Below are 13,515 nucleotides of genomic sequence, written 5' to 3'. Positions count from 1 at the left end.
TTAAGGAAAAGCTTCCTGGAGGAGGCGCAAGCGAACTGCAGGAGCTTTCCGGGACGCCCGAGAAAGGGAGAAACCCCGAAGGAATTCCTCCCCTCTCGGGGCTGGGTCTCCGCATCCACGCCGGATTTGGTTTCCCAGGCTATCCCACGTGTTCGGGCGTCCCTGTCAATCAAGTTTTTCCCCGGCTGGGTGCGGGTTTAAAGGCAGCTGCTGCGCAGGGCGCTCCCATGGTGCCGCGCGGCGGGCGGGTTTGGATTTTAAATCCCCGCGGCCAATCAGTGGCGCGCAGGCTTTTGTAACGTTCCCAGCGCCGCGTTTGAATTCGGGGAGGAGCGGAGCGGTGCGGAGCGTCTGCTCGGATCCAGGTCAGCAGAGCAGCTCCAGGAGCATGAGTGCGGCGGTGACTGCAGGGAAGCTGGCACGGGCACCGGCCGACCCTGGGAAAGCCGGGGTCCCCGGAGTTGCAGCTCCTGGAGCTCCGGCGGCGGCTCCACCGGCGAAAGAGATCCCGGAGGTCCTAGTGGACCCACGCAGCCGGCGGCGCTATGTGCGGGGCCGCTTTTTGGGCAAGGGTGGCTTTGCCAAGTGCTTCGAGATCTCGGACGCGGACACCAAGGAGGTGTTCGCGGGCAAGATTGTGCCTAAGTCTCTGCTGCTCAAGCCGCACCAGAGGGAGAAGATGTCCATGGAAATATCCATTCACCGCAGCCTCGCCCACCAGCACGTCGTAGGATTCCACGGCTTTTTCGAGGACAACGACTTCGTGTTCGTGGTGTTGGAGCTCTGCCGCCGGAGGGTGAGTGTCGCTGCTGGGGAACTGGAACTGCCTGCGGGGCAGTTGGAGCGCCCAGACCTGGAGCTGCTGGAAAGAGTGCCCAGGAAGGGAGTACCTGGGACTTGGAGCTGCTAGAGAAGGGTGCTGGGAGCCTCCTTCTTAGGTATGGAAAGTGTCTTTGGTAAGGGCTTCTTGGCTCTTGGAGCTGCTAGAGGACGGGGTTCCAGTGAAGTGGAGTCTGAGTCATGTTGCTGATAGGGAGGTCAGCTTCTGGACGCGAGGTACTTGGGGGGAGGGGTGCTGGTAATGGACGCTAGGGCCCTGGAGTGGCCAGGGAGGAGTCCCAGGTTAGTGATGCCGGGCACTGGGAGCTTCCGGAGTGTAGCTGGGTCAGTGAGGGGGTAGTTGGAGCTAGACTTCGGGCCTTCCGAGGGAGATAAGAGTCAGGAAAGGGATCTGCTGCTGGGGACTTCCGGAGTGGGGCTGAGAGAGGACCCCCAGGTAAGGGAGAAAGTTAGTAGGAGAAGGGGTGCTGTGAATGGTTGTGGACAGTGTTAAGGCAGGGTCCAGATGCCAGTTGTCCTGGAGAAGGAATGGGGTGGGGGCATAGGGAAGGAGAGAAACCCACCAAGACCCCTCTTTCATCCTTTGGGAGTCCAGAGTCCAGTCCTGTGCTTCCTTTGCCTGGTAATCCTCTCCCTTCCCCACCGGCCTCAATACCACCTCCCCATCCCTCCTGCCCTCTCCTTCCCATCCACAGTCTCTCCTGGAGCTGCACAAGAGGAGGAAAGCCCTGACTGAGCCTGAGGCCCGATACTACCTAAGGCAAATTGTGCTTGGCTGTCAGTACCTGCACCGAAACCGAGTTATTCACCGAGACCTCAAGCTGGGCAACCTTTTCCTGAATGAAGATCTGGAGGTGAAAATAGGTGAGTTGCTGAGCCTGCAGGGGTGCTTGACATGACTCCAAGAGGCTGGAATTTGGAGGAGGCTGGGAGAAAGGAAGGAGACCAGGAGGAAGGAAGAGGATGGTGGGAAGTTTGGGCTGTTGATTGCCTCTAGAATTCTCTCTTTAGTCCAGAAATTTCAAACAAAGAACCCACAAGTCAGTATCTTGCCTACAGATGCATTATTTTTTTGTGCCCCAATACAGCATTTTTCTTTTTTTACAAAGAATTTGAATTTGTTTTTATTTTTTAAATTGGAAGGTTTGACATAAAAATTTTGATTTAGAGCTCCTTTTAAACAGTCATGAAAGCTCCAGTAATACGAGGACAGCATTTTCTTAGGGCAGTCCTTTGCTGGGCTGGAAAGCAGCTGTCCCCTTCAGACTTGTTTGCCACAGTCTCTACTCCTCCCTATTACTTCTTCACAGACTTGCCAAGTCTTGGAGGTTAACTTGCTTGATCCTTGAAGGCACTGGAGTTTTGCTATCCCTGCCAGTTCCCGTTTCGAAGCATAGCCCCTTTCTAAGGGGAGGGGTGAGAAGGGTCACTGGAGGCACCTCCCTGGTGTCAGCATGGCGGGAAGATTCCTGGGCAAGCCTTGCTGCGTACAAGGAGCAGAAGCTTGTGGGATCAAATGGCCCTGGTTCTTGATGGTCAAACCTTAACTAGCCTTCTGCATTGACAGATGGCAGAGGCTGGCATCTAAGTACCCGCTCTTCCTCCCTCTGTCCCAGGGGATTTTGGACTGGCAACCAAAGTCGAATATGACGGGGAGAGGAAGAAGACCCTGTGCGGGACTCCTAATTACATAGCTCCCGAGGTGCTGAGCAAGAAAGGGCACAGTTTCGAGGTGGATGTGTGGTCTATTGGGTGTATCATGTAAGTTGGGAGTTACCTCTGGACCTACCTGGTCTCAGCAGGGGCAACTTTGGGACATCCTACCTGGCTGACCTTTTCTGTGGACCTTTCGGCCTGCTTTACAGCAAACCTACTGCAGGGGACAGGTTACCCCCAAACAAAGCCTAACTGCCATATCTTTCCCTGTCACTGGTGTATCCTGTTGGATTTCTGCAGCCTAGGACATGGGGGAGGAGGAGGGGGAGGAGAAGGAGGAGGAGAAGTCGTCTCCACAACCTTACTCTAGTCCTTTGCTAGAGTGGTCCACAGGGCAGCATCACCATCATTTGGGAACCTGTATGCGGAATCTCAGGACCCAGATTACTGACTGGGTCAGAATCTGGATTTTTTAACAAGGTCCCTTGGTAGTTCCCGTGCACAATAAGGTCTTAAACATTGATGAACATTAGCATGGTGGGGGAAATTAGGCCAGGAGTTACAGATGGAAGGATGACGTGCCAGTGGTCTGTCTGGATTGAGACCATCAGCAGCGGTTGGTGGCAGGCAGAGGCTTGGGCCTTTTCAGGTATTACCTTTCTTGTTTGGGGCCTAGGTACTGGAGAGTTAGAGATGAGTTGTAGCAGTGACTTTCATACATCTTCGCAGTGGGGTTTTTTCAAATGAAAACTTGAAGACTTAAGTACAGAATTGCTAAAGGTAGAGCTGCTTCTGTAAGTGCAGGTAGCCCTTTGACCTGTTTTGCATGACAGGCAGCCTCTGAGGCCCTTGCACAGAGTCCTAGATGACCACAGGCCACAACTAAAAAATCACTGGCCCCTAAGAATCCTAGTCTCACCACGTGTATTCTGCTAAGGGCTCATTCTAGCCAATATCATGGCTCCTGGGGCTGCTCAGTGGACTTGGGGGTTGTCTTCAGGGGCTCCAGAGTTACAGTGAGTGTCCAGAGGATGCCTGGTCTTTGTTCTGACCCTGAGATGATTTCTCTTATGTCTGGGTTGTGGCTGGGAGGCTGGTGCCAAATCCTACCTTGTGCTTACAGGTATACCTTGTTAGTGGGCAAACCACCTTTTGAGACTTCTTGCCTAAAAGAGACCTACCTCCGGATCAAGAAGAATGAATACAGTATTCCCAAGGTGACTAATGATGCTTTAACTTTACATTTATTTTGTTTTCCCCAAAAGCTGTTTATGGAGCCCAGCAATATCCTAAGACCAGAAATAGGTCTATCCCATCTCTAGGATAGCCACAGAGCTTGCGAGGGCCTGTGTCTGAAATTACATACAGAACTTGACATGTATGTGCACATAAGCATTTTTTCTAGGGGGAGAGAGTTGGCAGATTCTCAAGAGATTGAGTAGCCCAAAAGTTGCGTAAAAAGCAAAAAACAAAGGAGGTAGGAAGGAGTAGGAGGCTAAAGTGCTTAAGCTTTGGAAATGGATTATCTTAATTCAAATGGCTTCTGCCACTTAGCCAGATCACATTGGGCAAATGGCCTGCATCTTCTTTTTTTCTTTTTTTTTTTTTTTTTTTTGAGGTGGAGTTTTACTCTTGTTCCCCGGTGCAGTGGCATGATCTCGACTCTCGACTCACTGCAACCTCCACCTCCCAGGTTCAAGTGATTCTCCTGCCTCAACCTCCCAAGTAACTGGGATTACAGGTACCCACCACCTCGCCTGGTTTTTTTTTGTTTTTTTATTTTTTATTTTTAGTAGAGATGGGGTTTCACCACGTTGGCCAGGATGGTCTCGAACTCCTGACCTCAGGTGATCCACCCGCCTCAGCCTCCCAGAGTGCTGGGATTACAGGCATGAGCCACCATGCCCAGCCTAGCCTGCATCTTCTGAACCATAGTTCTCGTCTATAAAGTGGAGTTCCTGCCTTGGAGCACCTCACAGAGTGCCTTGCATGTAGTAAGTGCTCACAGAATTATGAATCACTGAATCCCAGGGCTTCCTAATGGCATAGTGGTGTGCAATTTCCTTTTTTTTTTTTTTTTTTTTTTGAGACAGAGTCTCACTGTATCGCCCAAGCTGGAATGCAGTGATGCGATCTCGGCTCACTGCAAGTTCCCCCTCCTGGGTTCACACCATTCTCCCGCCTCAGCCTCCTGAGTAGCTGGGACTACAGGTGCCCGCCACCACACCCGGCTACTTTTTTTGTATTTTTAGTAGAAAGAGAGTTTCACTGTGTTAGCCAGGATGGTCTCAATCTCCTGACCTCGTGATCTGCCCGCCTCAGCCTCCCTAAGTGCTAGGATTACAGGCGTGAGCCACTGCACCTGGCCATGGTGTGTATTTTCACAACCACCAACAGAAATGCATTTCAAGGAATAGCTGGTTCCTGCAGAAGCCTAGCACACAGCCAGTTTGAAATGTAGTGTCCCTGTGTGAAGCCAAGAGGCCTGTCACCATAAGGACGGACATAGTAAATCCATCACAAAGTGTCAGTTCACTGTCAGAGACAGCATGGAATCAAGCCAACTAGATAAGGCCTTCACCCTCTCTGTGCCTCACTTTCCTCCTCTGCAAAAAAGGGATGGTAATAGAGCCCCACCCCTTAGATGTATTAGTGAGGGCTAAGTGAGCTAAGTACAGGAGTGCTTAGAATGCTTTCCTGGCACATAGTAAGTGCCAGGAAAGTGAGTTGGTGCTAGGCCACAGTCCATTGACCCTTCTGTCAAAGGTGCTCAGTAAAGCCGACAGTGGAGAAGTTGGCATTGAACCAAGTTGTGAACCACTAACCTGGGGTGTATTTGAGACTGGGGACTGCGTGTGGTCTATTGGCCTGCAGCCCCTTTGAGGCCGTACTGTACTCCGGGTCCCCTTCACATTCTGCTTATGGCTGTCCCTCTCTCTGCCCTAGCACATCAACCCCGTGGCCGCCTCCCTCATCCAGAAGATGCTTCAGACAGATCCCACTGCCCGCCCAACCATTAATGAGCTGCTTAACGACGAGTTCTTTACTTCTGGCTATATCCCTGCCCGTCTCCCCATCACCTGCCTGACCATTCCACCGAGGTTTTCAATTGCTCCCAGCAGCCTGGACCCCAGCAACCGGAAGCCCCTCACAGTCCTCAATAAAGGTACAACAAGGGTCTGGGTAAGAGAGCAGACTCCCCAGAGAAAGCCCAGGTTGTAGGGGTGTGTGTGGCTTAGTCCCTGGCCCCAAGAGCTCAGGTTTGGTTTAGGACAGACTTCTGTCCTTAAATTCGTGATTCCCATGCCCATCTGCTTAAATTCGTGATTCCCATGCCCATCTGCTCCTCGGCCTTGCCGGGAAAGACTGACCTTACCATGGCTGGATAAACCTGCTATGCTCAAGAAGAAGAAAATGGACTGAATACCAAGCCTAAAAAATTCTTTCCAATCACTTTAATTAATTAATTTAATTTTTTGGAGACAGGGTCTCTCCTCTGTTTTCCAGGTTGGAGTGTAGAGGCACAATCACAGCTCACTGCAGCTTTCAACTCTAGGGTTCAATCAGTCCTCCCATCTCAGCCTCCCAAGTAGTTGGGACTGTCAGGCATGAGCCACCATGCCTGGCTAATTTTTTTTTGTTTTTGTAGAGACTGTTTTGCCATGTTGCCTAGGCTGGTCTTGGAACTCCTGGGCTCAAGTGATCCTCCCACCTCCACCTCCCAAAGTGTTGGGATTACAGGCATGAGCTGCTACGCCTGGCCTTCTAACACTTTTTCATGATTCATTGAAAAACATAAAAATTTTTTTTTTTTTTTTTTTTGAGACAGGTCTGGCTGTCTCCTAGGCTGGAGTGGAGTGGTGTGATCTTGGCTCACTGCAACTTCTGCCTCCCAGGCTCAAGTCATCCTCTCATCTCAGCTGAGACTACAGGCGTGTGCTGCCATGCCTGGCTAATTTTTTGTATTTTTTGTAGAGACAGATTCTCACTTTGTTGCCCAGGCTGTTCTCAAACTCCTAAGCTCAAGCAATCTGCCCGCCTTGGCCTTCCAAAGTACTGGGTTTACAAGTGTGAGCCACTGCACCCAGCCAGCATGAAAATTTTCAAGTACACATATAGAGCATAATGTAATGGATTCCCTCATACTTACCAGATTCAATAATTAGTTATCAGGATTTTGTCAAGTTTGCTTCATTCATTTATTTTTGTTTCTTTGAAATATTTTTTAAAGTTAACCCCAGGCACTTTGCCATTTTTATACCTATATAAACTTCAGAATACTTCTCTTAAAAAAGATGGACATTTTCTTAAAAATCAAAAAACCATATGCCATTGCTTAGGTTGTCATTGCTTCTAGGTCTCTTCAGAGAACAGAATTAGGAACTGCATTTGTGGCAGTGGGGGAAGACTGACATTGAGTCTGTGTTGGTATTTCCAAATCACACATTTTTAAACATTTTTTTATATTATTGTAAGCTTATGAAAAACGTAGCAGAGACCAAAAAGATACTCCCATTCTCCCCTTTTGCCCAGATTCACCAGTTAACACTTTTTTTCGCATTTATCAATTGCCCTCTTTTTTCTGAACATTCAAAAGTTGTATACGTCCTACACTTTACCCTTAATGCTTCAGTGTATGCTTCCTACAAACAGATTCTTTTACATAACAATAATACCTGGCACAATTCCCAAGTTCAGGAAATTTAACATTGATACATACTGTCTTACAGTGATTTTCTTTTCCTCCACTGGGGAGTTACTGCTTTTCTTTTGGTAATTAAGTGTCTGATTCAGACACAATATTAATCTGTTTTTACTTGTTTGGTTTATACTCATATTTCTTTTCTCTTAAACTGAAAATCTTGTTCCCTTACATTAATATGCTTAAAATTTTCAACATATATGAGTTCCTGTTATTAAATGATATTTTATTTTCTTGCATTTCTAATTGTCTTTAAAGTATATTTCACTAAGGATACATAGTTTTAAAAAGTCACTTGAAATACTTTTTTGCTCTGTGGATATATCACCAATTTGATGTACAACTTCAGTTCATTTTTCAGTTTTCAATTTTTAGGCATTGGTTTTTCTTAAACTTCATTTTGGAATAATTTTAGGCTTATACAGAAAAGTTGCAACAACAAAAAACTCCCCAGAGTTTCCACATACCTTGCAGCTACTACAGTGGAATTTTTTTTGAGACAGGTCTCAGGACTTGCTGTCACCCAGGCTGGAATGCAGTGGCTCAATCATAGCTCACTGCAGCCTCAACATCCTGGGCTCAAACAGTCCCCGTGCCTCACCCTCCAGAGTAGCTAGGACTACAGGCATGTGCCACTATACCCAGCTAATTAAAAATTTTTTTCTTTGGGAAGCCGAGGTGGACGGGCTGCCTGAGTTCAGGAGTTTGAGATCAGCCTGGGCAACATGGCAAAACCCCATCTCTACTAAGTACAAAAAATTAGCCAGGCATGGTGGTGTGCACCTGTAATCTCAGCTACTCAGGAGACTGAGGCACAAGAATCACTTGAACCCGGGAGGTGGAGGTTGCAGTAAGCTGAGATCTCACCTCTGCACTCCAGCCTGGGCAACAGAGCAAGACTCTGTCTCAAAAAAAAAAAAAAATTTTTTTTGTAGAGACAAGATCTCACTATGTTGACCAGGTTTATCTCAAACTCCTGCCCTCAAGTGATCCTCCTCTGCCTCCCAAAGTGTTAGGATTACAAGCGTGAGCCACTGTGTCCTGCCTACAGTGATGTTCTAATGGCAATTTTTCTTTTCCTTACTTTTTCTACATTTAATAATTGGAATTCTTCTGTAAGGAAGAGCTGTTCCTTCTCTCCCATTGATTGATTTATTTGGTTATGTCTGAAATAGACTCATGGATATTTTATTCTTTGGGCTATATTTTAAAGGATTACTTATTTCTCTGTTTTCATTTATTTTTTTTAATTTGAGACAGGGTCTTGCTCTGTTTCCCAGGCTGGAGCACAGTGGCACAGTTGTACCTCACTGTAGCTTTGACCTCCTGGGCTCAAGTGATCCTCCACCCTCAGCCTCCCAAGTAATTGGGACTTTAGGCACGTGCCACCATGTCTGACCAATTTTTAAATTTTTTGTAGAGATGAGGTCTTGCCCTGTTGCGCACACTGGTCTCGAACTCTTGAGCTCAAGTGATCCTCCTGCCTCAGCCTCCTACTTTTTTTCTTTCAGTTTTAATTTTTCATATAGCATTTTAAAAACTTAAGGAAATTTTCAGTTACCCAAAGGTGGAGAGAACTGTATGATGAGTCCCATGTTTCATCTATTTTTACTACTTATCAACATTTGGACAGACTTTATTTATTCCAGCCTCTGCCATTTTTGTTACTGGAGTTTAAAAAAAATTATTTACTATTTATTATTATTTATTATTTATTTGAGACAGTCTTGCTTTGTTGCCCAGGCTGGAGTGCAGTGGCAAGATCATGACTTACAGCAGCCTCCACCTCCTGCGTTCAAGTGACTCTCCCACCTCAGCTTCCCAAGTAGCTGGGACAGCATGTCCAGCTAGTTTCTGTATTTTTAGTAGAGACAGGGTTTTGCCATGTTGCTCAGGCTGGTCTCAAACTCCTGAGCTCAGTCTACCTGCCTTGGCCTCTCATAGTGTTGGGATTACAGGTGTGAGCCACTAGGCCTGGCCTTGCTGGAGTGTTTAAAGCAAATCCCTAATATCTTATTATTTCATACCTAAGTCCCTATCATGGCATTGTTTTTTAATTGAAAACTTAAACATTTTATATTATGCAAGGAGAATTACCACATGTTGGTGGGGGAATAAATAAATAAGGAAAAAGACAACAAAAATAATCTGTGTTTCTACTGCCCAGATATAATCAGCATTAAAATTTCATGTATCTTTTCAAGCTTTTTTTGGTTATAAATAAGCATATAAAGCAAATTTTGGGGTGGAAAAAAATTTCTTGTGTTTTTATTTAAATGCCGACTGAATCCATTCTGTGGATGAACTGAACTACTCAGCCCTTCCATCTGCCTGGATGCTGAAGATGCTTTTAATTCTTTGCTCAAAGCTGGGCAGCTCTGAGCTGCTGTTGCCTTCAAGCTGTTTGCCTGAGTGGCAGGTCGTATCCTGCAGGGCCACATCGTTGGGTCAGAGGCCAGAGCATCTGAAGATCTGTTGCCTCATAGTGAGCACTTGTGCCTGTCACCTGAGCATGGCAGCTGCTGCTCTAATAACCAGGCACTGACTCAGTTTCCCCAAAGCAATGGTAGCTAAGAGAATTTTTCTTTCGGAAGAGTTTCAGCTGTGGCAGGGGAGTCCTATGCCCTTCCCAGCGCCCCTGTTTTTGTCACCTTTCTAGGCTTGGAGAACCCCCTGCCTGAGCGTACCCGGGAAAAGGAAGAACCAGTGGTTCGAGAGACAGGTGAGGTGGTCGACTGCCACCTCAGTGACATGCTGCAGCAGCTGCACAGTGTCAATGCCTCCAAGCCCTCGGAGCGTGGGCTGGTCAGGCAAGGTGGGTACTGCGGGGCCCTGGGCGGGGCAGGATTGCTTGGGGCATCTGGAGAAGGCAGGAGGAGCCTTGGCCAACAAAGCACTGGTGACTTGTCCAGGCCCTGTCTCCATAGGACCATTGGTTTCCCCATTTCCTGATATCCGAGGCCCTGCTTGCTGTGGCTCCTGCCTTCTTTTCTGATCCGTCTCTTACTCTAGCACCTCGATGTGCCACCTTCACACGCTGTTTCTTTTGCTCAGTAAGTTCCTGTTGTTTCTTCAAGACCCTTGAAATAACAGACCCAGACGTACTGCAGCCTCAGGGCTTTCTCCCTGGCCCTGGCATGAAAGCACTTCTTCCAGACACCACATGGCTCACACTGTGGCCTCCTTCAAGTGTCTGCTCCGGTGTCACCTCCGTGAGCATCTCCCTGGCCCCTCTGCTGGTGCTTCTCATCCCCATACCCACTGCATAGTTTTCCATAACACTTCTCACCCAACATAGTCCAACATGTCCTTCTTCTTTGATTGGATTTAAAGTAAGGTGTTTGTTGCATGCACTGAATATAACATTTTAATGTGTTTGCAGCCGGCTTCTGTCTTCACAGTTTCCTAATTACTCCAAACTGGAAAACTAGATGTCTCTGACTCTTACCATGATAGAAGTCACTGATATTTTGCCCATACTTAATGTGATTAGTCTTTGCCCCTGCAACCACAGTGTAAGCTCTGTGGAGGCTGGGGTTTTGTCTGTTGCTCACTGTACCTGCAACAGTGCCTGGCACGGTAGGCCTTCAGTAAATGGGTCAGTGGAATGAAGGAGTGAGTGGAACTTGGTGCGCTGTGCTGAAACTTTCTGTGTAGAGATGTCTATGCTGCTGCTTGTCTGAGCCTGTTGGCAGCAGAGGCCCTGCTTTGCTCTTCTCTGGGGCCCTAGGCCTCTCAACTGAGCCCAGGTGGTGTGCCCAGCAGGCTTCCTTGTTCCCTGGTGTGGGCCACATGTGTGGACCAGAGAAGAAGAGGCTGGTCCTGACCAATTGTCTGTCTGTTTCTGTCTTAGAGGAGGCTGAGGATCCTGCCTGCATCCCCATCTTCTGGGTCAGCAAGTGGGTGGACTATTCGGACAAGTACGGCCTTGGTAGGTTTCTTCCAGAACCAGGTGGGTGACTCAGGCACAGCCAGGTGACCTTTTCAGTTGTTACAGGCTCTGGCCTTTTTGAGCTCCCAGGTACTCTTAGTGCCCTCCTTTCTCCATCCCAGGCCTCCCAATTCCAGCTCCCAGTGCTCCCCGACTCCCCAGCCTTTTTCCCCCACTGCCCAGAGACAGGGTCCTACTCTGTCGCCCAGGCTGGAGTGCAGTGGCACAGTCATGACTCACTACAGCCTCAAACTTCCAGGCTTATGCCTGGCTGCAGGCTCAGCCTCCTAAGTAGCTGGGACTACAGGCATGCACCATCACGCTCAGCTAATTTTTAAAATAGTTTGTAGAGATGAGGTCTCATTACATTGCCCAGACTGGTCTCAAACTCCTAGGCTCAAACAATCCTCCCCCCTCAGCCTCCCAAAGTGCTGGAATCACAGGCATGTGCCACCGCACCCAGCCCCACTCCCCACTTTCTATTCCCCCTTTCTGAGACCTCTCTCCACTGATCCCTAGGGTATCAGCTCTGTGATAACAGCGTGGGGGTGCTCTTCAATGACTCAACACGCCTCATCCTCTACAACGATGGTGACAGCCTGCAGTACATAGAGCGTGACGGCACCGAGTCCTACCTCACCGTGAGTTCCCATCCCAACTCCTTGATGAAGAAGGTAAGTGCCGTCCGGCCCATGGGGCATGCTATTGCGGGAGTGGGACCTGTGCTGGAGGGCGAGACTCTAATTCTGGAACCCCTCACTTACTTTTCATCCAGATCACCCTCCTTAAATATTTCCGCAATTACATGAGTGAGCATTTGCTGAAGGCAGGTGCCAACATCACGCCGCGTGAAGGTGATGAGCTCGCCCGGCTGCCCTACCTGCGGACCTGGTTCCGCACCCGCAGTGCCATCATCCTGCACCTCAGCAATGGCAGCGTGCAGATCAACTTCTTCCAGGTGAGCTGGATGTCACCAGGGGCAGGAGAGAGCTGGGGTAGGCTCCACGTGCTTGGCAGTGGCCCATGTGAGTTGAGTATGGAGTGAATGGCTCAAGTACCTATAACCTGTTGTGTCTTCCCTCTACTCCCTAACATACACTGGCCTCTGGGATCAGCAATCCCTGCCCCTCTTCTCTTGCAGGATCACACCAAGCTCATCTTGTGCCCACTGATGGCAGCCGTGACCTACATCGATGAGAAGCGGGACTTCCGCACGTACCGCCTGAGTCTCCTGGAGGAGTACGGCTGCTGCAAGGAGCTGGCCAGCCGGCTCCGCTATGCCCGCACTATGGTGGACAAGCTGCTGAGCTCACGCTCGGCCAGCAACCGCCTCAAGGCCTCCTAATAGCCGCCCTCCCCTCCGGACTGGTGCCCTCCTCACTCCCACCAGCATCTGGGGCCCATACTGGTTGGCTCCTGCGGTGCCATGTCTGCAGTGTGACCCCCAGCCCCGGTGGCTGGGCAGAGCTGCATCATCCTTGCAGGTGGGGGTTGCTGTGTAAGTTATTTTTGTACATGTTCGGGTGTGGGTTCTACAGCCTCGTCCCCTCCCCCTCAACCCCACCATATGAATTGTACAGAATATTTCTATTGAGTTCGGAACTGTCCTTTCCTTGGCTTTATACACATTAAACAGATGTGAATCTTCTTTTTCTTGTATTTCCTGAGGGGTGCCAGGGCCTGGGATCCAGGGAACATCTCTGCTTCAGGCTGCCCAGCCTCTGCCAGTCTTGTGGGGGGTAGGGGGTGACAGTGTCTGTGGACCAGACTGGAGTGCAGTGGCATGATCCTGGCTCTCTGCAGCCTGGAACTCCTGGGCTCAAGCGATTCTCCCACCTTAGCCTCCCAAGCAGCTGGGACTACAGGCGTGCGCCACCATGCCTGGCTAATTTTTCAAATGTTTTGTAGAGGTGGGGTCTTGCTATGTTGGCCAGGCTGGTCTGGAATTCCTGAGCTCAAGTGATCCTCTCACCTCAGCCTCCCAAAATGCTGGTATTATAGGCGTGAGCCACTGCACCCAGCCTGGCAGTCTTTTCTGATTCTGATTCTGAGGCCAGCCACAGGCTCAGCTCTTTAGCTAGCCAGCATGGAGACCATTTGTGTGGCCTCTGGCCCACCTCACCTCCCTGCAGCCCCAGGGCACGACCCCCTGGCCTCTGAGTCTGGTGGGTAGTAGGGCAGGAAGAGGCTCTCAGAGGCACAACTCCTCATGACTCGGTGCGTGTGGAGGAGCAGCTGTGGGAAGCGGTTTGTGAAGTACTGGACGAAGCCGTCAGGGACTTGGCCAAGTGCCTGTCGCACCTCAACTGGGAGCTCCCTGTAGTGGTGCTTCTGGGGGTAGGTAGAGCAAGAGAACCCTGGCTCAGCTGCAGCCATGCCTCCCCAA

General features: G+C 49.4%; 2 protein-coding genes across 4 annotated transcripts in view; one reads left to right on the top strand and one right to left on the bottom strand.

The window, feature by feature from the left end:
- Positions 1–118: 118 nt before the first annotated feature.
- Positions 119–12,777, top strand: PLK1 (polo like kinase 1). 2 transcript variants are annotated; one of them, XM_025371262.1, is made up of 11 exons: positions 357–414; positions 677–796; positions 1,536–1,704; positions 2,457–2,601; positions 3,620–3,713; positions 5,443–5,662; positions 9,858–10,013; positions 11,052–11,129; positions 11,649–11,803; positions 11,905–12,087; positions 12,271–12,777. In XM_025371262.1, the coding sequence occupies exons 2-11, from the start codon at positions 680–682 to the stop codon at positions 12,472–12,474; spliced, it is 1,521 nt and encodes a 506-aa protein (XP_025227047.1). In that variant the 5' UTR covers positions 357–414; positions 677–679; the 3' UTR covers positions 12,475–12,777. The 2 variants fall into 2 exon arrangements, with proteins under 2 accessions (XP_025227046.1, XP_025227047.1); XM_025371261.1 differs by having other exon boundaries at positions 119–796.
- ERN2 (endoplasmic reticulum to nucleus signaling 2) overlaps positions 12,714–13,515 on the bottom strand; it is a 23,965-nt gene continuing 23,163 nt past the window's right edge. For both annotated transcript variants that reach the window (XM_025371259.1, XM_025371260.1), the window contains one exon: positions 12,714–13,460. In XM_025371259.1, the coding sequence (XP_025227044.1) occupies positions 13,248–13,460 (213 nt within the window). In that variant the 3' untranslated portion in view covers positions 12,714–13,247. The remainder of the gene's footprint in view (positions 13,461–13,515) is intronic.

Source organism: Theropithecus gelada, chromosome 20 (assembly GCF_003255815.1).
Source record: "Theropithecus gelada isolate Dixy chromosome 20, Tgel_1.0, whole genome shotgun sequence".
Classification (NCBI taxonomy): domain Eukaryota; kingdom Metazoa; phylum Chordata; class Mammalia; order Primates; family Cercopithecidae; genus Theropithecus; species Theropithecus gelada.
This window is presented reverse-complemented; position numbering and strand designations above follow the sequence as displayed.

What these genes read in the sequence shown, in the direction of transcription:
- PLK1 (XM_025371261.1), top strand. Translation starts at nt 389, where the DNA reads ATGAGTGCGGCGGTGACTGCAGGGAAGCTGGCACGGGCACCGGCCGAC. An exon ending in TGGAGCTCTGCCGCCGGAGG is followed by an intron (nt 797 to 1,535) that starts GTGAGTGTCGCT and finishes TCCCATCCACAG; the next exon opens with TCTCTCCTGGAGCTGCACAA. An exon ending in TGCAGATCAACTTCTTCCAG is followed by an intron (nt 12,088 to 12,270) that starts GTGAGCTGGATG and finishes CTTCTCTTGCAG; the next exon opens with GATCACACCAAGCTCATCTT.